Here is a 24991-nt window from a genome sequence, read left to right as displayed (position 1 = left end):
AAAATTAAAAAATAATAAAAATAATAAATTTTAAATAAAATATTAAAAGTTGATAATTAAAATGCTGAGCCAGATGTAAGTATTTTTTTTTTAAAAAAAATGATAGCTAAAATAGAAAAAAAAAAAATATATATATATATATTTTGGCTAAATTTAACTAATTTTGCTGAAGCGGATGCGAATGCTCAGCGGCAACACGGTTTATGCAAATCATTTCTCTTAAAATGGATAGAAGAGGAATGAAAAGACAAACGCAGGTTAAGCGAAGAATCAAAAAAAGAAAAAGCGAGAAGAGGAAGAATGCCAAAAGCCCTCCCCAAATAGTTTTCAAAATGTCAGTCCAATGGCTTCAAGCTTCAAATAGACATTCTTTTTCTTTTTCTTTTTGTAGGGATCAAGTTTTTTACCCATTTCGGGCCCGATCTCTTTTCATTGGGTAATGATACACATACTTCTACTTTTTTACACAAATTTCTTCACACTCATAAATTACTTTTAAAATAACTATTAGTAAAATCTAATAAAGATTGGTACAAAATTTAATGGTGTTTTTATATGAGTAAAATTTAATAAAGATTCGTACAAAATTTAATAATATTTTTAAAAGCCGCTTATAAACGTTGAAAAATTTATGTAAAAAAGTGGGAGTACGGATAGGATTTATCGTTTTCATTTGTTTTGGCCCTTTTGAATAGTACCAAACCTAGTCTAGCCTTTACCAATCACGCTAAAGCACAACACTCAACTATGGCAAGTCCCCCGAAGGATTAGGTTTGTCAATCCAGCTCGGGACGCGTTTGTTGATCACAAAACCTTTGTAGGAATGGAGACCTTTTCAATAGAGCGTAGGCAGAATGATCTAGGAGAAAGAGGCCGTACTCACTACAAACAGCCAAACGCACTCTTCACGTGCATTCGAAGAAGAGGAGAATATTTCATCTATTGGATGAAATTTCTTTCGTTGTCGTAGTTTTAATATCCACCTTGTGAGTTGTACTTGTACTTGTGACAAACCTTGTTATCCTTAATATAATTGGTTCCATTTGTTATCCTATTTGTCTCAACTCGAAAGCGTGACTATATATGCATAGTTTGATGAATTGTCTGCTTTCTAGGAAAATCCATTAACGGGAATATTCAAAATCCCAATCGTCATATCTAAAAGCAACAAGCTCAGCCACAAATTCTATTTCCTTGGCATATATAATAGATTTCCGGTGGGGTCTCATCCTCTTTGTCATCATCACCGTGATCAAATGCACCTGTGAAACTTCTCCAACTTTCCAGACCAGTCTCTCCCTCTCCATCTCTACTCTTTTTATTCAGCTGGCTAGCAAGCCACCACACCATGCCCTCATCATTCTTCAAGCTCCCCCAATGGCCACTCTTTTCATCGCTTCACATTCTTCATTGTCTTCATGGCCTCCCAGGAACAAAAACAAGAACAAGAACAATACAGGTGCCATAGTCTCAGCTTTCAACAAAAAACCATTTGGCGAAAAGACCCACCTCTCATTTTCTCTCTACTCTAAACCCAGTTCGAGAAAACCTCTCAGGTTCTCCATTAATAAAGATGAGCAAGAGAGCGAACCCACTTCTTCTTCGGTTGCCGTAGTTTCTGAAAAGCCAAGTGAAGGCAATAATGATACCCAGAAGACCGAGTTGTCTTCAGAAGAAGTGGAGGAGAAAGAGAAACGGCAAGAGATGGACTGGAAAACGGACGAGGACTTCAAGAATTTCATGGGAAATCCTTCGATTGAGGCGGCGATAAAGCTGGAGAAGAAGAGGGCAGATAGGAAGCTCAAGGAGCTCGACAGGGAAAATAGTGATAACCCAGTTGTGGCGTTTTTCAATAGAGTGGTGCGTGATAGTTTGACTAGAGAGAAGGAGAGGTTGGAGAAAGTTGAGGAGGCCTTCAAGGCTCTTGATCTCAACAAGGTATTTACATCTTCAGCTTACGCTTTTTTCATTAGTTACAGCTTTTGAATACCTATTACCTAAAATTCAGCTTTTTTCATTAGTTACAGCTTTTAACTAAAATTTAGCTGAAAAAGATCAATTTATATTTTAACTATCTATTTCTTTTAAAGTACTTATATCAGACTCAATTTTTTAGTTATTTATTTTCATTATTTCATTTAAAATATTATTTGTTTATCTATTTTAATTATTCTAACAAAAAAAATAAATAAATAATGCCTTGTTAAGGTATATTGGGCAGCAAATTTGCTTAGCATTGTTCTTAGCTCTTTTGGCCGGCTGGATGTGGAGTTTTTTTGAGAATTTTTTGTTATAGGGCTAATCAAAATAAATTTTTTATCTATTATGACTAGCCCAACTTGAGAGTATTTTGCTGGAGATGCTCTGAGTCTGAGTGCTTCATAAAGTGTTATTGCTGTCTGGATGCGTTCTGGTGTATTAGGTAATTTAGATTAATGTCAAAAAGTATTGTTCTTAGAGTCTTTAATAGTAAAGGTGATAACTTGAGGAGGATTTACATATTATATCGTATTGTCTTAATTCTTGTTTTCAGTGAATTTATAGTAATGACTTAGTTTTAGAAGCGAGATATATATATATATATATATATATATATATATATTGTTGGTCAGTAGTATATTGATCCAATCATAGACTAAGATGCATTTGTTTCTCTTTCTATTCAAAAATCTTGAAACATGTGTTTCTTTTTTGGACAAATTTGATGGGGCAGTTGAAGACCTGTTTCGGGTTTGACACATTTTTCGCAACTGATGTTCGACGTTTTGGAGATGGGGGCATTTTTATTGGAAATTTGAGGAGACCCATTGATGAGGTCATTCCCAAACTGGAGAAGAAGCTATCTGAAGCGGCAGGGAGGGAGGTAGTTGTATGGTTCATGGAAGAAAAAGCAAATGACATTATAAAACAGGTACATATATTGCATTGACTTTTTTAGCATTGTATTTTGGATGTATTATTTATGTTCCCAGTTCCCACATGTTTTTGTCAAGAATTTCTACACATTGAATTTATTGAATGGTTTATATATTCTCAGTTTGTGGCCATTCTTTGTTGCTGTATAAAGAGTAATTCTTAAACTCCGTTCTGGAATAGTGGGTTGACTGCTTGATAATTGTGAATATATACGGCAGATGGCCATTCTCAGTTTAAAATTTTTTCATCACAGACATATATATACAACAGTAATTTTTGGGCTCAACATCATATAGTAATGGTCTGTGGTGCTGTATAGCAACCAAGTGGCTGTCTGTTTGAGTCCTAAGGTGATGAGGTCTAAAGCCTACATTTTTGGAGGCTAAAGCTCCTCTTGGACTGTCTTTCATTCTAGATTAAACGGCTATGTCTTATTCAAGGGAAATTTTTTCCTGAGTTTTTCCATGGCCCATTTAGCTTCTTATTAGTGGGGGAAAAATATTATGTCTTAATCTGCAATATTCTTCTTTGTTAGCATTTTATTTCTTTTAAGCTGCCACCGTTGTCATTTAGACTTAAATGTTTTATGCTTCTTGTTTTTTTAAGGCTTGTGTGGTGCAACCCAAAGCAGAAATGGACCTCCAGTTCGAAACAACAAAGCTGAGCACCCCTTGGGGTTATGTTAGTGCGATAGTCTTATGTGTTACAACTTTTGGAACAATAGCTCTGACAAGTGGATTCTTCTTGAAACCTGATGCTACATTTGATGATTACCTAGCTGATGTTGTGCCTCTCTTTGCTGGCTTCATTTCCATTTTGGGAGTTTCTGAGGTATACTTTCTGTACCTTCTCATCAAGCTTTATTATACATATCCTATGTTATTGTATGAATCGTATGCTTCAGAATTATTGTTGTTTTAACTGCTACTTTCAATATATCCTGTTTGCTTGGATGAATAACTACTCGTATCATGGAGGTCTCAATACTTCATATTATCCCGGTGAGTGCAGATCCAATATTGAAAAGGCTCCTACATAATCATAGGGATAAAAGATAGCTTATAACAAAAAAAAAAATCTGAGTGATAAAAGATATGGTAATTGCTATTGCAACAATCTTCCACTTCTTTCATGTTGTATCTTGCTAAAAGAGGTGCCCAAACACTGAAGAAGAATGAAAGTTTTGCATGTTTTAAGATTTTTTTTTTTTGGGACATTATGAATGTCTCAATATGTTCATGTTGAGGAATTATATGTCTTGGATCGGAATGGAATGTTATCCTCCCTTCCTTTTTTAAATGAAGTTAGTTTTATCAAGGGATATATTTATATGTGAGACATCCATGTCTATATTTAGGATAAACCCATTCACAACGTGTAGGGTCTAGGGAGTTTTGGGCATGCTGAAAAATTTGGGGCTGACATTGTTTGGAGCCTGATATACTTCAAAGTTCAGGTCCGAATGTCGGAAAACCTGCAAAAGTCTAGGGACTATAATAGTAAACAACAGTTTGGCAAGAAAGTCTGAATATGTTAAAAATTGTAAATAAGGGTCTCATGAGGTGTGACTTATAAAAATGCAGAACAGAGAAAGGGAGAATAAGGTGAAATAACCTTGTTGTGGTGGGGTTGCAATGTATCATCAAAATCTTGAATATTTGCACTTATATGGGGTTACTGCAAATTATCTGGAAATCATTGGCAGTAGTCATTCATAATCTTAAAACCGGTTTATTTGGTAATGAAATGGAATTGTGTGTGCTTATTGTAAAAGTTTAGATTACCTGGACTGCTCGACAAAATTGTAGAAGCTGTGAGACTGGATTTAAAGCAATGAAATGTAACTTCTGTTTTATCTGCTCTGTGGCAACACCTCTCTCTATGTCCAATGTATTTTGAAGGCCATATTTTCTGTTTTTGCAGATAGCCACAAGGGTAACAGCAGCTCGTAATGGCGTCAAACTCAGCCCATCTTTTCTTGTGCCATCCAATTGGACAGGGTGCCTGGGAGTGATAAATAACTATGAATCTTTGCTTCCAAATAAAAAAGCTCTTTTTGATATTCCAGTGGCGCGCACAGCTAGTGCATATTTGACATCGCTTGTGCTTGCTATTGCTGCATTTGTAGCTGATGGTAGCTTCAATGGAGGCGACAATGCTTTGTAAGTTTTCTAAACTGCCTTTCCTTTGTGAAAGAGAATAGAAGACATAATTTACTATGCACAAGCAATCTTTGTAGCTCTGCTTTCTTTCGGGATATAATATGGATATGGCTGTAGAAATTAGTTGATAGGGGTTCTAACCCCTTAGCATTGTACCATGCTACTTTAACTGGGTGCCAACCATGTTGTCAAAAGAAGTATGACATGTCAACCTCCAAAAGTTGCATCCTCGGGTGAGATCCATTGTTATAGTAAATCATGGTGAAGAGAGATGTGAAAGACCTTTAACAAGACCATGGTCCCTTTGTAAATTCTTTATCTTGAGAACTTTCATCTGGTACAAATGCTGGCACATTGCTCACTTTAGTTGTGAATTTGTTTAACACACCCGAACAGTTTTTATTCCAAATATCGTCATAGCAGCTCATGTCATTACTTTATTCTGCCCTTTCTACACAGGTATATAAGGCCGCAATTTTTCTACAACAATCCCTTGCTTTCTTTCATCCAATTTGTTATTGGACCTTACACGGATGACCTTGGAAATGTACTGCCTTATGCAGTGGAAGGTGTGGGAGTTCCTGTTGATCCCCTTGCTTTTGCTGGGCTCTTAGGTGACTCACTCTCTTTGGCCTCAATCTATATTTACTGCTTATCTTATATTATTTATGGCACGATATTCAGTAATGCTAACCAAATGGAAGCCATAATTATTTTACTAGTACATTAAGCTCAAACAACTTAACACTTAGCCTAAACTTGGGGGGATTGAGATGCACAATCAATTGATCTTCTCATCTACTTGTCGTGTGGGTGGTTGTTGGACCCCTCTATATTTCTCTGTGATACCTTAGGTACTGGAGGCAGTAGTATCATCAACTAGTCACAAGAAGAAAGTAGTAACTACTTCATAATTATGCAGGAATGGTGGTGACTTCTTTGAACTTGTTGCCTTGTGGAAGACTTGAAGGTGGCCGCATTGCACAAGCTATGCTCGGGAGAAGCACCGCTACCTTGCTATCTTTTGCCACATCGCTTTTGCTTGGTATCGGTGGCCTAAGTGGAAGTGTCCTATGCTTGGCGTGGGGGTTATTTGCAACCTTCTTCCGGGGTGGAGAGGAAATACCTGCAAAAGATGAGATCACCCCTTTGGGAGATGAAAGGTATTCATGGGGTATCGTTCTTGGCCTCATCTGTTTCCTAACTCTTTTCCCTAATGGGGGAGGAACATTTTCCAGCTCGTTCTTTGGTTCGCCATATTTTAGAGGTGACTTCTAATTATAAATAGGTTTATTATCGTGTGTAAGTTCTTCAAATGTTTTAGGAGACTTCTGTTTTCTCATTTGCAACTGGTGCATCATGGTGAACAGATCGGCCATAATATAGAAAAGAAAATAAATGTAATGAACAGAAACAACATTGTGTGTATATATACATATTTATTTTACTTGGGTATTTATATTTTTCTGCTTTTAACTCCAGCCATGTTGATGGGAGGGATTGCATGTATTTCATTTGTATAATGATTGCATCCATGTTGTGTCTAGTCTCTAGGTAATTTTCCTTTTTCTTCTTCTTCTCTAGCGAGGGTCGTTTTCTGATACAAATTTGGTCTCAGCACCCTACCAAAACATGTAAATGATGTGATGTTGTTTGTGTAGCTGCCAAATCTTTTTGTAGTTCAGACATTAGAAGTCAGTCCACAGTTCTTTCCTTCTCAAATTTGCATGAAATTTAAGGTTGGTTTCTGCAATTTATACTAGGATTTGATGCTCCACAGCTTTTCTTATGCATCATTATCTGGTAAACCGCCAAACTTTGTAAAACCATTGCATGTGAACTGTTACAAAAATTTGTAAAGAATTATGGTAAAAGCGGCAATATTGAAGCATTTTCTCATTTTTCTGTAAAATAGGGTAAAAAGGGTAAAAGATCTCTATGTAGACTATGTTAAAAGGATGAAATAACATGACATGACATGATGTAACATTTGATTCTCTGCAAATTATTTAAAGTGACAATGAATGTTTCACATGCTAAATGCATTAGGAATTGGGAGTAATAGGAGATATTTTCATTTCAGTTTATAGCCGCACAAAGCACAAGACACACATGACAATTTATCAGGTTTTTTTTTTTTTTTTTGGTAACAAACCAACGTTCATTCAAACAAAGAAGTTACAGAGAACAAAAAACGAAAGAAATGCAAGCTTTTTTTTTTTTTTTTGTTTAACAAACCAACGTTCATTCAAACAAAGAGGTTACAAAGGACAAAAAAGAAAGAAATGCAAGCTTACTTAAACCCCAAACCGGACAGATCTCAAAAAACAAGAATGAGATCATAAAGGGAAAAAAAATATGCGAATACAGCCCGAGAAAACTCTTACCGCAGCGCATACTGGTGATGGATACTACCATTGGGAGTACGAATACCCTTATCAAAAACATCTAAACAAGTTTTCTAAAAACCCAGGGAGATTTAGATGAAAAGTAATTGTGGAAAAAAGGTTTCCAAAAAGAAACCAAAGAGAAAAAGAAAAAAGATCAACTCCAATGAGTTCCATCCAGTTCGGGTTAAACAATAAGCAACACAACAACAAAAAGTTACATAAAATAACAGCTTAAACTCAAAAAACAGCAGCTGCTCTGGAGGAGGTCGTATATGGTGAACTGCACGGTGCGTTGATGTCGGAATGGGGCACGGAATGCGGTGCCAAGCAGCTGGATCGCCAAGGATGCTGGTGGAGGGGCGTGTTTCAGCCAAGGGCTAATGGGGAGGAGTAGATCGGGCTTTGAAAAGGACGATCTTCAAGACTCCATAGATCTAGCTGGCGAAACGTTAAAGGAGACGATCCACGACGGGGGAGAAGCGGCCAGAAGGGGATGGAAGATACAGCTTTTGTTTAATGAGGGTCGGAATAGATCTAGAGCAAGTTCTAGAGAGATAAGAGTTCTCTCCTGAAGAGAGAAACCCAGCTAAAAGAAAAGCATAAAACTGAAGAAAAGGAAAAGAGGAGGAGGAGGGGAATGCCACCAAGTGCTCTCACCAATTTGGGTTTTTCGGATCCCCTCTTAACCAAGGACTGCATGTCCTTTTACAGAGGCTTAATCATGAAAAATAGGATAACAACTTTAATCCAATTGCTACTGGGAAAACGAAATCATCATGAAAAATAGGATAACAACTTTAATCCAATTGCTACTGGGAAAACGAAATCATCATGAATACAAAGTCTTTTCCATGATGAAGATAAGCATTGCAGCCCACATGTTTATCCAACACGTTTTCTCCAAAAAATCCAATTCCAGTTGTTCTTGAACTCCTTTTAAAACTAACATTATCTTCTTATAGATAAATATGAGTTGAGCCCACCAACTTAAATATTGATATTTTCCAACAATTATCTTCACACTTGTTGACAATTTGAGCCATTATCAACAATTTCCACCTTGGCAAAAATTTGGCAACCTCCACCTGAGACCTCAGGTTCGCATCTTGATTGATGCCCATCCCCACGCCCTGGGATGTCGTATAAAACACTGTCTACACCAATAGTAATAAGTCTACAAGAATTTTCATGCTCCACCATAAAGAGCACATGCACTTAGAATTAAACCATTCCAAGAATTTTCATTTTCGGCACATATCGAAAAAATTCTGCTGAAAAATATGGTGCAACTTCCATGTTTGGTTCCCCCGGAAGTTCATCAGCCATCGACACCCTTTTCCACCACATATCCGACATAAAAAAAACCAAACCAATGTCTCGTATGCAAATGTGGACCCGCTAATAGAACACATCTATTATCCTGACATTTTAGCGGTTATGCCAGAGGATGTACATGCCCTTATCAAAGAGCATCATTATAATCATCTCTCATTACAGCGAGAGAAACACTATTAGCGTTTTTGGAGCAATCTGCCGAACTTACTCCTCTTAACATTTTGTGTAACCTAGATTGGATGTCCTTGACTTGTATTTGCCACAAGCCAAAGTTCATTCTTCCGTCGAACCTTTTAATCCCAAACTTCAAAGACTGCATTTCTTCTTAACAAGTAGAAATCCGCAACCAAGTTCTGATACCAATTGTTGGAAAAATTGATAATTAATTGGCAACCAATTTCCCACCAGCCCTTTATGCGAAAGACAAGTTTGGAAAGAAAACACACGAGAACACACCAATCACTCACGTACACAAAGAGTTTACGTGGTTCGGCAATATGCCTACGTTCACGGGGCGTGATCCGGTCTCCTTATTTACTATTGAGAAATATTGAGTACAATGGTACAAGCCTGAACCGCTCAAGTTTAATATCCCAAACTCAAGCCCTTAACCCCTTGTACACCCCACTCAACTGTCCCTCTCAAATACCCAGTAAAGAAAAACTCTCTACACCTTCCCCTCCTCCTCTAGCACCGGCAGCTAGTTTTTTTCGTTCAAGGAGAGAGAATGGAGCCTTTTAGGTTAAAAGAGAAACGAACAATTTATCAGTTTAATTCAACAGAAAAGGATGTAACATTTGATACAATCACCATTCATATACTTGCTTGTGTCCTCTTGATTTTTTGTTTACACAAAAGTTAAAACAAAGTTAATCTTCTACATGTTAGTACCATGAATTTAAATTTATTTTGCTGATGCTACCAATGAATTTTACATATTTCTTAAATAAATCATTGTATCCATTTTTCTTTCAATTTTCTTACAAAACCCAAATAAGAATAATGATACATCCTTAGAGGAAACTTTTTATCAAAAACAAAATTGCAAAAAAAAAAAGAAGGCTATTGTAGATGGGATGACCATCCATGATCCGCCCTCCTCCACAGGAGGAGCCAAGGGAGAGTGAGGTGACCACCCCGTCTGGTCAGGGGAGCGAGCAGAGCTAGCAATTCTCTATTTTTTTGAAACCATGGAAAAATGAACAAAATGACGTATTTGAAAAGCCTAGGAAATTGATTGCAAACAAACGAAAGTTTCAATTTTTGCAATCCACCCCCCAAAGTTCTAAATTTTTGCAATTTGACCAATTGTATCTAAAACTTCATATATTACCCCTAATTTTTATTTTTTATAAAAAATTATAAAAAAAATTCGGGGTGGCAATAGCTACCCCTTTGGCCATCTGGTCATTTTTGCACCCTTAATTTTTTTTTTTTTTTTTTCATAAAAAACAAAAGTAAAAAATAAAAATTAGGGCCAATATGGAAATTTTGTGATAATATTGGTCAAATTGAAACTTTGTGGAGATGGATTGCAAAAATTGAAACTTTGGTGTTCGAATTGAAAAATGCTGTCAACTTTGGAGAGGTAAACTGTAATTTTCCCTATTTGATATCAACTTAAAACTTAGTAGATTGTCGTGCGACTACTATTTAGTAGATGGGCCGTATTATTGTTGTACAACTAAGATGACGTGAGAAGAATGATATAAAGGTTGACATATGTATGAAAGTTTACTAAAAGGAATATTTGGCTGGCCTAAACTCAATCTATATGCACCAAAGGTCATCTGCCACTTAAAGTACTTTGAAACAGAACTCTATTCTTTTATAGAGAATAAAAAAAAAAAGCAAAAGAAGCATCATAACCCTATCTCTTTAATCCATTTATAGAGAGTATTCCAGCATGATGTGGAGGCAGAGTTTTAGAGCCGCAGATTAATTGGTACTCTGAAATGGGAAAAAGATTTCGGGTTTCGGCTTCTTCACTTTAGTTTGCTTTATAAAAACAAAACAAATTAAGCCGTTGAAGCTGCCATGTATGCACCGTGTGTACAACAGAACTTATTCTAAGAGAAATTTTTTATATATATATCTTCTCACTCTCAAATCTTTCATGCAATATCTTCCTTCTCATTCAGTTTGATATTTTGAACTAGTACTTTCTGAGGATCATGGCAAGAGCAAACATGTTAATGCTAAGGTGATGTCCATTAATCTTGACTTCTACTTGGTGATGTTCAATATTCTTAGTGATCCCAATTCAACCAAGTCAATGATCTGGCCTCTTAGTATTTTTTTCATTTTTGAAGTTGGAGTAATACTAGGTCGCTATAAAACCGCCAATTATTGGTTTGAATAACCGCTAACTGTCTAAGCGGAGCGATTGTGGTTATTAAAATCCAATAACCACCTTAGGCAGTTGCGGTTTGCGATTTTAGCCAATAACCGCTTACCGCAACCACTTGTACACTCCTAATTGTCATACAATTGAATAATGTAACAGTTAAAATAAATCTTTTTTTTTTCATAAAACAAAAAGGTTGATTTTCATTATATATCATCAAGTTGTATGGCGGTGTTCATCCATTGGATTAGTACTTGTAAAAAAAAAAAAAAAAAGGTTAATTTTCACTATCAAGTCATCCTAATTATATGACAGTGATATAACAGTCTATTAAACAATTTCTTAATCACTTGTCTAGGAAGATAAGCTCCACGTTTTAAATTGCGGATTCCGCAACCTTCCTAAAGATTGCTGGAATTTTTATATGGTAATGTCTACTTTCATATATTGATTCAAGAGAAATGCATGTGACGTGCATGCAGGCAAGCCGTGCAAGTTGAGCGTGGCTTCAGCAAGCACGCAGGAGTTGATCATCATGCGCAGAAAAAGCCAAGAAACCCAAGCGGCCGTGGGGAGAAGATGAGCGAGTCGCCGCCATGCTGGGTTCCGCATCCAAGGAGCGGCGTATACTTTCCAAAAGGCCATGAGCATGTGATAGACGACCTTCCGGCGCATGCAGCTTCTTTAAATCAAACTTTCTGGCTGAGGAACGTTGATGGTGTGGACAAAGCAGACCCAGATTCTCCACCATATCATTAATTCCTTTCATTCTAGCGTCTAATTATTTGCTCATCAAAAGCAAAGAATTAGTCAATGCTTTGCTCTAAATAAACTCCAATAGGATGAGCAAATTATTTGTGTGAAATATTGTCAAACTTAAATGTACTACCTTTAAATAAAAATAAATTCAAAAATTAAAAAGTAAAGAAAAACAACTGGAGAGGATCCAAATTTTCTACCTACGAGTTCTAGCGAGAGTAGAATGGTTTCATGCTAATTTAATTGCATAAAATAATCATAATTCTCTTAAACTAGAGTTTTTGATGCTCTAGAGGTTATATCATTCCAAAAGTTTAAATTGAGTGCAAATAATTTTTTGGGGTTATATTTGCCGGTAAAAGTGTGGAGAGGGCGCTTTGCAAGGTGTCTTGGAAATATAGTCGGGGTGAAGTTTCGAATATCCCGATTATGAAAGAAAAAAGAGTTTAAGTTGAGAAAAAATGTGAATTTTATTATTTAATTAATTTTTTAATAGTTTAAATTAATAAAAAAAATTAAACTTAGTATTTAATTAATATTTCTAGCTCCTTAATAGATGGAGTCTCGTACTCAATAATACTATTATTGTAAGGTATATAACCATTGAGTTGGCAATTGAGCTGGTGATCGATCCACAACCAAAATGAGAAGCAATTTTGAAATTGTCTAAGAATTCAAATAGAAATTAACTATGAATTCAAATGAATTTAATTATTTAAATTACCGCTGACTTCGGTCTTTGAGGTCACCCTACTTCATGCTAGTTGTCGGTCTAAATTGAGTTTTTCTACAAATTTGTTGCTATAAAGTTTATTATACCTATAATAAAAAACAATTTAAAATATTTTATGCGGCCACTAAGGGACTTGACAATTTTTTTCTTTTACACCGCCTAAGTAATAAAACTTATGGGTGAAAATGAGGGCGGATAATAATCGCCGTATCTACTATCTGCAATGGCGGAACCACCTATTGGCTTGGGGGTTGGGTGGTCCCAAAAAAAAAAAAAAAAAAAAAATTCTTAAAAACTAGGCCTTTAAAAATTAAATTTTGCCCCCTCAATAATTATTTATTTATTTTTTAAATTTTTCCATAAAAAATTAAAAGTTCTAGTTCCGCCTCGGGCTATCTGCACATATTCGCTATCTGCATATATGGATGCGGTTAGCAAAATTCAGTAAATAACCCTTTTAGAACATACAGATGAAGTAAGTTATTATTTTATTTACAATATAATTGTCATTATTTTTTACTTTTAATTGATTCATAAATTGTATTTGCAAGGGTGGTGATTTGGATTCCTGGTGTGCGGTAAATCCGTTGCCATGAACATCTACTTATGAATGTGTTACATTTAGACTTAAGTTGTGTTTTTTAAGTTTTGATTTTTAAATATATATATAAAATATGTTTGCTGAATTTGTAATTTATGACAAAATATTAGTAAGTGTAATCTGAATAATACTGTTAACTACAGATAATATTTATTTATTTATTTTATATTGAAATCCCCCCTCCTACTCTCAAAGTTCCAACAATTCAAGCAAACCATGTCTCAATCAATCTCGTCTTCTTCCTCTTCTATCCATCTGGAGGAGCTCCAGGCGTCCTCACCCGAAGCGTAATATAGAGTTTATGTACAGTTTGAATACTGAAGATATGTATTTAATTTAAACTAGGAGATAATATTAAAGTAGGAGTACGAGTAGGAGATAATATTATCTCAGAAACTATGAGATAAATGTTTGGATTGAAATTCCTAGAATTCCCTTTAAATTTGAGATTCTCAACCATACCATGCAACCTCAAATCTTGGCTCCAAATTTCTCAAATCTAGAAAACACATCTGAAATTGCAGACTCCGACATGAGCGATTCGAAGCTTTTTCAGGAACAGGATGCTTCTGTGGTTTTGAATTCGGAAAACGAAGGGACCCTAGAATTTTCCGGTGCTGAAACGATGAGGGTGGATGATGGGTCGGTTTCAATGGAGAAGAAGTTTTTGGAGCGTCGTTTTCAGAGGGTGCTGGGCGAGGAGCCGGGCGACTATGGTGGTTTAGTCGGTCTTTGTGAAAAGACTGGTCTCGGCCCTCCGCCGTGCATTATGCTCCTCCCGGCGGAGCTTCAACGTAAAATTTTGAAATCTCTTCACGGTGTGGATCTCGCAAAGGTGGGATGCGTGTGTTCCGAATTGAGGGATTTGTCTTCAGATAATGAGTTGTGGAAACAAAAATTTATCGAGGAGTTTGGAGGAGGAGCAGCAGCATTAGAAATTGTTGAATGGAAGGCTATGTTTGCTTCGTTTTGGAAGACTTGGAAATCGGATAAATGGGTGAGGCGGGCCCTCCTCCGTGCTTTATCCGCCTCCCAGGCCAGATCTAGTGTTGAATGGAAGAGCTGCTGGAGGCTTTGACGTTTATAGGGAAGAGCTCAGGTTTCGTGGGTTTCATTATTGTGGGTTGTGTTGACTTTTGGAAAATTTGAAGTTGAGTTTCTTAACTGCAGCTTTGTTCTAATTTACTGGTATAATTTTCTTGTTTTTACTGCAATCAAATTGATTATTGAGCTTGTTTCTTATGAAATTAGGGATGAGTATTAGTCCGGTCCCGTCAAATAAATTTTTATTTTAAGATTTATTAATTTTTTTGTAACTATAATTTATATTTTATAAATGAAAAATAAAAAAAGAACAAAAAAAATTCATAAAACATGGCCAAAACGATAATTACAAATCAGGACAAATTAATAAAGAAATTTATCAAATAAAATTCACTTAAAAATTGGTTAAGTTGACTAGTTTTTAATTAGTCTAAAAACGGTATTTTTATTTGCCTACCGACACTTAATTCGGTCGGGGTGGATAGGCAATAAAAGCTTTCACCAGATGGGTATACTGGGTATTGAAGATACAGAAAAAAGAGAAGGATTAACACTTAATTGCCTATTTAAGTAGTGAATACCCATCTTACAGAAAAAAAAAGAAAAAAAGAAAAAGTAGTGAATACCCAGTATTAAAAAGAGATTTGTTTGTACAAGGGCCTGAAATTGCAGACTCCAATATGAGCGATTCGAAGATTTTTTAGGAACAGGATGCATCTGTGGTTTTGAATTTGGGAAACGAAGGGATCCTAGAATTTTCCGGTACTGAAACAATGGGGGTGGATGATGGGTCGGTTTCGATGGTGAAGAAGTTTTCGGAGCGTCGTTTTCTGAGGAGGGTGCTGGGCGAGGAGATGGGCGACTATGGTGGTGACCACAAGCTTTTAGTGATGGCGGTTAACGCGGTCCTTTGGGAGTCTGGTTTTGTAGGATTCGATTCGGTAACGGGCATGCGGGTGGACCCGTTTCACATTGCGGACGAGTGGCCTTCGAACGCTTTCCTGGAGTCGCTCTGGTATACTCTGCCCGATCTTCTAAGACATGGGTATTGTAATTCTGGTAATATGGTTGAAAGTGTTGTTCTGAAGTTTCAGAGTTTAGGGAACTTGGTGATTATCTATGGGTATTTGGCTAAGGCCGGGTCGATGTTGTATGAGGTGTATTTGAATGAGAATAGGTTTGTGCCGGCGATCAGTTTAGCTTATAGTGACGAAGAAAATGCGTACCCAGAAAGTGAGATTATAGAGTTTTGGAAGATGGTGAAGGATGGGCTCGTATTGCCACTTTTGATCGATCTTTGTGAAAAGGCTAATCTCCCTCCTCCGCTGTGCTTTATGCGCCTCACCGGAGAGCTTAAGCTTAAGATTTTGAAATCTCTTCACTGCGTCGATCTGGCAAGGGTGGGATGCGTGTGTTCGGAATTGAGGCGTTTGTGTTCAGATAATGAGTTGTGGAAACGAAAAAATATGATGAGAGCTTTGGAGGAGGAGCAGCAGAAGCAGCACAGGGATTTGTTGAATGGAAGGGTAGGTTTGCTTCGTTTTGGAACAGTTTGTAACGCATACCGGATTTTGTTGAATGTCATGTTTGGTAGATTTGTTAAATTAATGATTAAGTAATTAAATTTATCTCATACCGGATTTGTTTGATGTTTATAAAGAGGAGTTCAGGTTTCGTAGGGTTTCATTATTGACTGGTGATTTTTTATCAAGTTGATTATTGAGCTAGATTTCATAGTGGTTTCTCTTTCTCTTTCTAGAGAGAGAAGTTCTCTCTTAGAGAACTTTCCACTTCCTTCGTGAGGTTTTCCACCGCTTCTTGCTGGTTTTCGGGGGAGGAGGGATGGAGATTTCTTCCTCCCTCCTCCCTTTTTTTAATTTTAATTTTTTTTTGGTTTTTTCCCTACCGTTTTGGTGTTTTTCTTGAAAGTTTTCTAACAAGAAGAGGAAATTTTCAATGATGGTAAACTATAATATGTACACCACTATATAGTGATATGATTCATAATTTACAAGGCAAAGCAATGAGACAAGATATAATTTACAGCCATATAATTCCACATATTGTGGGATTGTCAATTAATAAGATTTGCTAGTCAAGTATTTCCCATAGGTGAGCTTCTCTGTTGAATATTTCCTTGATGAGACAAATTCCATTTATTATGATGGTTGAATAGGACAACTCTTTCCTTGAGTGAATATTTTGAATTATCTCTCATTTCCATTCTTGCGTGATTAACAGCAAGGCTCCTTTCCTTCTTTGTATCTCCAACAGCTGCAAGGTAATTGACAGCAACACTCATTTCCTTCCTTGCATGATTGACAACTGGAAGGTGATCTTCATTTGGCAAGTGAAATCGCGCTACACCTTGGACAGCATCAGCATCATTTTCATTCTTAGGACTTGGGGCAAAGGCAACGGCACTATTCATGTTAACACCCCCCCGCAAGCTGATGGGGGGAGGTAACACCATTAGCTTGGATAGAAGACAATAAAATTGCACCGATGGAAGGCCCTTGGTAAATAAATCAGCAACTTGGTCCTTAGAGGAGATGAACTTAACAAGTAAATCACAATTAATAACTTTCTCTCGAACAAAATGGTAATCCACCTCAATGTGCTTTATACGGGCATGATAAACCGGATTAAAAGCAAGAGCAAGGGCACTAATATTGTCACACCATAACACCGGAGCAGCAGGCAGAGGAACTTGGATATCACGAAAAAGCATGCAAAGCCAATAAAGTTCAGCCGCAGTGATTTCAAGAGATCGATACTCAGCTTCGGTACTTGAGCGAGAAACCACAGCTTGTTTCTTAGCACTCCAAGAAACAAGAGAATTGCGAAGGAAAATAGCAAACCCAAAGGTTGATTGTTGGTCATCAGGACTGTCCGCCCAGTCGGAGTCACAATAGGTAGTCAAGTGAAGTGGACCTTTGGTATAAACTAGGCCATGATCAGGGTGTTCTTCAAGTAACGAAGAACTCGCTTGGCAGCAGCCCAATGAGTGGAGGTTGGATGATGTAAATGTTGGCATAACTGATTCACAGAGAAGGCTATATCAGGCCTAGTTAATGTACAATATTGGAGAGAACCTACCACATGTTGATATTCACTAGGATCATCAAGAGCAACTCCATCAAATTGAGAGAGTTTGGAACTGGAGGAGCAAGGAGACTTGGAGGGCTTGGCACCAAGCATATGCACACGAGTAAGTAAATCAGTGATATACTTTGCTTGGTAGAAATGCAACCCATCAGAGGTGCGAGAGGCTTGGATACCAAGAAAAAAACCAAGAGGTCCGAGATCCTTGAGTGGAAATTCCTGCTGCAATCTCAAAATAAGTGAGTGAATATAAGCATAATTAGTACTGGTGACAATAATGTCATCCACGTACACAAGCATAAACAATTTCACATTACCATTGAAAAATAAAAATAATGAGGAGTCAACTAGAGAGGCTTGGAACCCAATATCCAATAGAAAGGAGGAGAACCGAGTGAACCAAGCTCTAGGGCCTGCTTCAAACCATAGATTGTCTTGTGTAATTTGCACACATATTTACGATGCTCTTGATCTATAAATCGGGTTGTTCCATGTACACCTCTTCAAGTAAATTTTCATGGAGGAAGGCATTATACACATCTAGTTGCCGGACATGCCAATCAAACTGAATTGCCAAGCTAAGTATCACGCGGATCGTGGATGGCTTGATCACAGGACTGAAAGTCTCCATGTAATCAGTTCCACATTGTTGATCAAAGCCTTTGGTAACTAATCGGGCTTTAAAGTGTTCCACAGAACCATTGGGCTTTTGTTTAATTTTATACACCCATTTGTTGCTTATCACATTGTGATTAGATGGGCGAGCACATAAAGTCCATGTGCCATTGGATAGAAGAGCATCAAACTCTTGACCCATAGCATCCCTCCATCGTGGATCAGTAGCAGCTTTGCTATAGGAACTAGGTTCAATTTCTTGCAACACAGAGTGGAAGGACTTCAAAGGATATCTGGTCGAGGAATATAGCTTGAAGTCTAAAAAAGATTTGGGTTTAAGAGACCCAGTTTGGGACCGAGTGGTCATGGGATGGGAAGCTAACATGGACAGTTGAGGGACAGCAGAAATGTCTGCTTGAAGATGAGGAGATGCAGAGACAAGATCAGTAGGAGATGCATCAAGGATAATAGCTTCTAGAACAATATGAATCGTACCACAAAGGATGTCAGTAGCATGCAAAGGTATAGTAGTGGCAAGGGTGGGGTCTGGAGCAATAATGGTAGTAGGTGCAATAGGAGAATGATTCTCAAATATGGTAAGGGTTGGGTCTGGAGTAGTAATGGCAGCAGGTGCAACAGGAGGATGACTCTCAAAAGTTGTGGAAATAGTGTTTTCTGCAGGGGTTGAACCGGATGTAGGAGTAGATGTGGGTAAATTGTTTAGAGGAGAGGGAGAAGAGAGACTTACAGGGAGTAGAAAAGGCACATCATTCTGTGCATTGATGTTGGAAGGCAGTGTGATAGTAGCTTGATCCTTAGCTGGAAAAGACTTCTCATCAAAGATAACATGTCGTGAGAGATAAGCCTTGTTGGACACAGGTTCTAGACATTTAAACCCTGTATGATGGTAGCCTAGGAATATACAAGGCTTGGAATGAAACTCCAACTTATGGTGAACATATGGATGTAGGAGGGGAAAACACTTGCACCCAAAGACTTGAAATTTGGTGTAATCGGGGTCTTTATAATACAGCTTGGAGTAAGGTGATAAATGACCCAGACGAGGTGTTGGTAGGCGGTTGATTATATGAACAGCAGTCAGAAACGCATCAACCCAGTATTTGTTGGACAAATGAGAATGAGCTAAGAGGGTTAGGCCCATTTCAAGTATATGGCATGACTTCCTTTCAGCCAATCCATTGTGTTGGGATGTGTATGGACATGATTTTCGATGGATTATGCCACTTTTGATTAAGAATGATTGAAAATGAGAGGAGGTATACTCCCCACCTGCATTAGATTGGAGCTATTTGATAAAGGTGGATAGTTGGTTTTCAACCAAAAGTTTGAACTTAACAAAAGTGTCAAAAACCTCATATTTGTTATGTAGGGGGTAAAACCATGTGAAGCGTGAAAAATCACCAATAAAAACCACATAGTATTTACATCCACTGAAAGAGGGAATGGATGAGGTCCAAACATCTGTGTGTATTAAATAAGTGGTGAGAGGAAACACGATTAGAGTTAGAAAAAGGTTGACGCTTCCCGTTGCCTAATTGACAAGAATCACAAACAAATTGTTTATTGAGATCATTCACTGACAAGGGTAAATCAAAATTCTTAATAACTCTGGCTGCAATATCAGACGAGGGGTGTCCTAATCTAAGATGCCAGCCAATAGAAGAAGTTTTTATTCCTATGAAAGCAGTAAAAGATGCAGCTAGGGCACGTTTTCCTTGAAGAGAAGTCTTGTGGAAGCGAAGAGGATAAATGCCATTCTCACATCTGCCCTTCAGAAGCAATGCACATTATGCACTGGTTCGTGTGTCCTTCACATAAAAATGAGTGGATGTTAGCTTAAAATAACAATAATTATCGTGGAAAATTTTTGAATAGATAATAGATTGGCAGTAGCCTGAGGACAATAAAGGACATCTTTAAGATGAAATTTAGAATTAGAAGAGAGCAAGATGGAGGAACCAGAGTTCTCTATAGCAAGGCCAGCACCATTGCCCACTGCTACAGTTTCATCACTTTGGAAGGGCTATTGCAGAGTTAGGTTCACAAGCTCATTGGTTATGTGAGTGTTGGTCCCACTATCTGCAAGCCATTGTTGATCTTCTACTACAGCATTCCTTTGAGCAATCATGGCTGCAAGTTGGGTAGGAGGGTGGCGCCCTTGATAGGAGTAATCCATTCTATGGAAACAATCAAGAGCTTGGTGATTGTTTCTTCCACAGATTTGACATAGGGCCCTTGAAACATTGCTGAAAATATTATTGGGTGTTGATTGATTAAGTCTTACCCGTGAAGCAGAGGAATTTGCAATAGGTCCTTTTGGAGTAGGGGTATTTGGGTGAAAGGAGAATTTGGAGTTGTGCTGTTGTGATGAATTTCTCATGTTTTGGTTGGAATGGTGTTGTTGAGGTGGGTATCCCATATTTTGAAAGGATTTGAATTTGGATGCAAAGGGCTTGTTTCTTGGTTTTTGGGTGTACAGAGCAATGGCAGGGGTGTCTAAGGTAGAGGTGTGCTGTTGATTTAATAGCATTTCATGATTGAGAAGCTGATCATGAAAGTCCTCAAAGCTGAAGGACTTATCACGTGTAGCAAAAGAAAATGAGGTGATAAATGGGGTATAGATAGGATTAAGACCACTTACTATGAAGGTGATCAGTTCATCATCCCTGATGGGCTTGCCCACAGCTGCAAGCTTATCTGCCCAAGACTTGGCAGATTGTAGGTACTTCATACAATTCTTGGAGCCTTGATGAAGGTTCTGGAGTTGCCTCTTCAAGTTTGCAACATTAGACTGAGAATGTGAGGCAAATCTATTTGCCAAAGCTGTCCAAACTTGCTTTGAAGCGTTAAGGCCATAAACTGTAGCCAACAATTTCTCTGAAAGGGTGGTATTTAGCCAACTAAGAAGGTATTGATCCTTCTTAGTCCAAAGAATATAATCAGGATTCAAGGTGTCTTTCCCTTGATCATCATGAATGAATTTGGTGGGGCATGGTTCTGACCCGTCGACAATGCCAATAAGATCATTGCTTCTCAATATAGGTGAGACTTGTGTTAGCCATGCAATATAAGTATGACTACCTTGTAACTTGGTGAGATTGGATTGAGGAAAGGTGGGAAGAGTAAAGCTTGCAGCTGAGGAAGTAGAGTTACTGGAAGCCATGGATTGATGGATCGATATTTGATGTAGGTCTATGGATGCTTTGATATCATGAAAGTTTTATAACAAGGAGAGGAAATTTTCATTGATGGTAAACAGTAATATGTACACCACTATATAGGGATGTGATTCGTGATTTACAAGACAAAGCAATGAGACAAGATATAATTTACAGCCAGACAATTCCACATATTGTGGGATTGTCAATTAATAAAATTTGCTAGTCAAGTATTTCCCATAGGTGAGCTTCTCTGTTGAATATTTCCTTGATGAGACAAATTCCATTTATTATGATGGTTGAATAGGACAAATCTTTCCTTGAGTGAATATTATGAATTATCTCTCATTTCCATTCCTGCGTGATTGACAGCAAGGCTCCTTCCCTTCTTTGTATCTCCAACGGCTACAAGGTTATTGATAGCAACACTCATTTCCTTCCTTGCATGATTGACAGCTGGAAGGTGATCTTCATTTGGCAAGTGGAATCGCACTACACCTTGGATAGCAGCAGTATCATTTTCATTCTTAGGACTTGGGGCAGAGGCAACGACACTATTCACGTTAACATTTCTTCCCTCTTCAATTGTACTGCCGCTCTCCTCCGTGCCACCACCACTGCTGTACTGCGTCACCATACCCATCCTTTGCTCATCGTAAGTTCCACAACATAGCCAAGCCTAGCGTCATCTTCTTTCAAGCCAGATCTGTTCGTTTTAGCCACTCCTGTCAAGCAATGTGCAATTCCATTGCCTTCCCTAGCCTTTCAGCTCTCCATCCCCGCCACCCACGCACCTCCACTCACCACCCATGCTCCATCATGCACTTGTGCGTCACACCTTGACACTCCCTTCTTGGCTAGATCTGCTCAGCTCCGCCGCTCCCGTCCTCAAACGCACCACCACGTGCCCAGACGTATTCCGCCTCCTTGCCGCACCTTTCCACTAATGATGCTCCAGTTTGGGTTTTTTGCCGCTTTATTTATGTTTGGTTTTTTAATGGCATTTTTTATTATTATAATTTTTTTTAATTTTTTTATGTTGCTTTTGTGTTTGGGTTACTGTCTCCCTTTTGTTTTGTGAATTTATCTTTTTAGTTGAAACTTTTGTAATTAGATTTGTGTTGGTGCCTCTCTATTTTAGAGTCCTCGATTCAGGCTCTAATGGTGCTTTTACTGCTTCAACTTCCTTCCGATGGTTGATGTTGTTTCCTAGTGGAGGTTTATATAGATAGGGCTGGGCAAAAACCCGCCCAACCCGAAGACCCGCCCCGGCCCGTGCAGGTTCAGTGTATATTTTCGCGGGTTCGGGTTGAAAACATCAAACCCGGTCGGGGCGGGGCGGGTTTCGTGTTTACTAAAAATTTTTATGCGGGTACCCGCCCCGCCCCGCTCCTAAAATACCCAAAAAAACAAATTTTGGAAACCCTAGACACTTAACTTCGTATCCCATTCACTCATTCAGGATTCAGCCTCTCTTTCTCCCTTTCGGCGACTTCACGGTGGTTCACCCAGGCTACCCAGACTTGAGACTTGATTAAATCATACGCATGCATGTCCCACTCCCCCTCTCTTTAAATCTTTGCAGTACTGAGTGGGCTCTTCTGCAACTCTGCACTATTTTATATATATATATTGTTTTTCTTCCTATTTCCTTTCTAGTCACCTCTTCTTTTCTGTTCCCACCTCTCGATCTGCCATTGGATCGGACCCATCTCACTGAGTCACTCTCGAATCTCGCCTCTCGATCTCAGATCAGAAGGGTTCTCTCTCTCTCTCTTTTCTGTTTGGAACTTGGGAAAGATGAAATTATATGAAGAAAGAATTGTTTATATTTTTTTCTTTTCTTTCTTTTTGGTCAGAGTAAATGGGGTTAGAACTTAGATTTTCAAGAATCTGCTATATGTATTTCAGTATTTCTATCATATTTTTAGTACTTCTCTGTGCTAGAAAACTCTGATATGAGCTGTGAAATAAGTTCTGCAAACTTGCAAAGGTCTGATTATGCTGGGTTTCTCTCCCTCTCTCTTTTCTGTTTGGTACTTGGGAAAAGATGAAATTATACGAAGAAAGAATTGATTACAAAAATGCCATGTGAATAAACCCAACCCGACCCGTAAACCCGCAAGACCCGCAGTTATTAAACCCGCACCGCAAATACCCGACCCGCGCGGATCTTGGTCATTGGGCTCGGGTGGCGGGTTGAAAAAATCCAGACCCGCAAGTTGCGGGTCGGGTGGAAAAAAAGCCCATTCCCCGCCCCGCCCCGACCCGTGCCCAGCCCTAGTTTCGGCCACCCCCTAGGCACCATGGGGGTGGCCCAGCCACCCCCGGTACCCACTGGGGGCGGTTTCGGCCACCCCCTTAGCACCAACATGTGATTGGTCCACGTGGCATTCCGTTAAGTCAACTAACGGTCAACTGACGGAGGACTAATTTGGTCTATTATTAAAACCACAAGGACCTTCTGTGATAAAAATGAAACCCCAAGGAAAAAAAATAAAGTTGGGAAATCTCAGGGGGGTTTGGAGTATTTAACCCTATTATAATATATGTAATGGTAGGATATTTTATTTACGTTAGAATATAACGCTTTTAGAGAAACGATTGTAATTGATGGTAATCAAATTATGTGTCCTATACTTATTAAAAAAATATGTGTTTTTCAATGTCACTCTATTAGATTGGTTTGTATGAGTATGAAATAGCTACAAATTAATTTATAGCTAATTTTAACTCATATGAGAAATGTTATTTAGCATTATCCGAAGTATTATTCTAACATTCTCAACTAACGTAATGTGCTCAATTCATCATTGATTTTATTTAGTTAAGATTAATTTAAGAATAAATTGACTGTACTATGTCAGCTGAGACTGCTAAAAAAATATTGGAAGAATATTAAATAGCATAGCTCAGTATAATATATTCATTGTCATAGTGTTTATAATTTTTGTCCGTTTGTTAGTATTTCATAGCAAATTAAAAGGGATTCATTAAGATTAGAAAAACATTAAGAGAACCAAAAAAACAAAAGAAAAAACCGTAGCATTTCTCGAAAGCATGATCCAACGAAATTTTTGATGTTGTCGTGTGGGGTTTACCAGCGCAACGTTGCTTCGGTAATTCCCCACGTCAACTTTACTTCAAAGCAATCTTTCTCTCCGTCTCTCTCACTCTCTCAATTTCCCATGGTGGACTGTACAAAACCAAACCCAATCCACTTCTTAAACCCCCCACCTCACGTGCACCCACGGCGAGTGTACTACACGGAAGCTCCCATTCCCTCCCATCAACCTCGTAGAAGGCCTCACACAGAACTCTGATTCTCGAATTCCCCTTCAACGCAGAAGGTCATGGGTTCTACATCCTCCTGGCCTGGCTGGCCACCTCTTTCTAAAATACTATTTCTTTTGAATTTGGGTTATCATTTAGCCCACGCCTCAGAGAAGTACATATCAGCCATAGGAGACCCCGGAATGAAGAACCCAAATGTGAGAGTTGGATTGGAAGCGTGGAACTTTTGCAACGAAGTTGGAGCGGAAGCTCCCAAAATGGGCAGCCCCAGGTTGGCTGATTGTGCTGACTTGTACTGCCCTTTGATCGTTGGTATGCCACTTTCTCAGCCCCACTGCTCATTCCTCTTCTTTAATATTTGTATATGTAGCTACTTAATTTAAATTTCACAATTAATGCTCATTTCATATTCCTGAATGTGTGTGGATGGAAACCCATGTAGCTAGTGGAGTAGTATGATCTGTGCCAAATTTTCTTTATGTGAACTTATGCTGATTTGCTGTTGTTGTTG

At 38.2% G+C, this 24991-nt stretch overlaps 3 protein-coding genes across 3 annotated transcripts; all 3 read left to right on the top strand.

Annotated features, from left to right (window-relative positions):
* The first annotated feature begins 1164 nt into the window (after positions 1 to 1164).
* LOC132178895 (probable zinc metallopeptidase EGY3, chloroplastic) lies at positions 1165 to 6535 on the top strand. Its single transcript, XM_059591471.1, has 6 exons — positions 1165 to 1938; positions 2714 to 2911; positions 3523 to 3747; positions 4840 to 5078; positions 5538 to 5692; positions 6001 to 6535. The coding sequence occupies exons 1-6, from the start codon at positions 1378 to 1380 to the stop codon at positions 6354 to 6356; spliced, it is 1734 nt and encodes a 577-aa protein (XP_059447454.1). The 5' UTR covers positions 1165 to 1377; the 3' UTR covers positions 6357 to 6535.
* Positions 6536 to 10932: 4397 nt separating this feature from the next.
* LOC132180113 (uncharacterized) lies at positions 10933 to 12026 on the top strand. Its single transcript, XM_059592968.1, has 2 exons — positions 10933 to 11006; positions 11633 to 12026. The coding sequence occupies exons 1-2, from the start codon at positions 10978 to 10980 to the stop codon at positions 11907 to 11909; spliced, it is 306 nt and encodes a 101-aa protein (XP_059448951.1). The 5' UTR covers positions 10933 to 10977; the 3' UTR covers positions 11910 to 12026.
* A 3034-nt stretch (positions 12027 to 15060) lies between these two features.
* Positions 15061 to 15906, top strand: LOC132177881 (F-box protein SKIP22-like). The gene has a single exon (XM_059590358.1). It carries the CDS (start codon positions 15061 to 15063, stop codon positions 15904 to 15906), a length of 846 nt encoding a protein of 281 aa, XP_059446341.1.
* The last annotated feature ends 9085 nt before the right edge of the window (positions 15907 to 24991 follow it).

Source organism: Corylus avellana, chromosome ca4 (assembly GCF_901000735.1).
Source record: "Corylus avellana chromosome ca4, CavTom2PMs-1.0".
Taxonomy (NCBI): Eukaryota; Viridiplantae; Streptophyta; class Magnoliopsida; order Fagales; family Betulaceae; genus Corylus; species Corylus avellana.
This window is presented reverse-complemented; position numbering and strand designations above follow the sequence as displayed.

What these genes read in the sequence shown, in the direction of transcription:
- LOC132178895 (XM_059591471.1), top strand. Translation starts at nt 1,378, where the DNA reads ATGGCCACTCTTTTCATCGCTTCACATTCTTCATTGTCTTCATGGCCT. An exon ending in AGGCTCTTGATCTCAACAAG is followed by an intron (nt 1,939 to 2,713) that starts GTATTTACATCT and finishes TTGATGGGGCAG; the next exon opens with TTGAAGACCTGTTTCGGGTT. An exon ending in AATGGAGGCGACAATGCTTT is followed by an intron (nt 5,079 to 5,537) that starts GTAAGTTTTCTA and finishes CTTTCTACACAG; the next exon opens with GTATATAAGGCCGCAATTTT.
- LOC132180113 (XM_059592968.1), top strand. Translation starts at nt 10,978, where the DNA reads ATGGCAAGAGCAAACATGTTAATGCTAAG. An exon ending in GCAAACATGTTAATGCTAAG is followed by an intron (nt 11,007 to 11,632) that starts GTGATGTCCATT and finishes ACGTGCATGCAG; the next exon opens with GCAAGCCGTGCAAGTTGAGC.
- LOC132177881 (XM_059590358.1), top strand. Translation starts at nt 15,061, where the DNA reads ATGGGGGTGGATGATGGGTCGGTTTCGATGGTGAAGAAGTTTTCGGAG.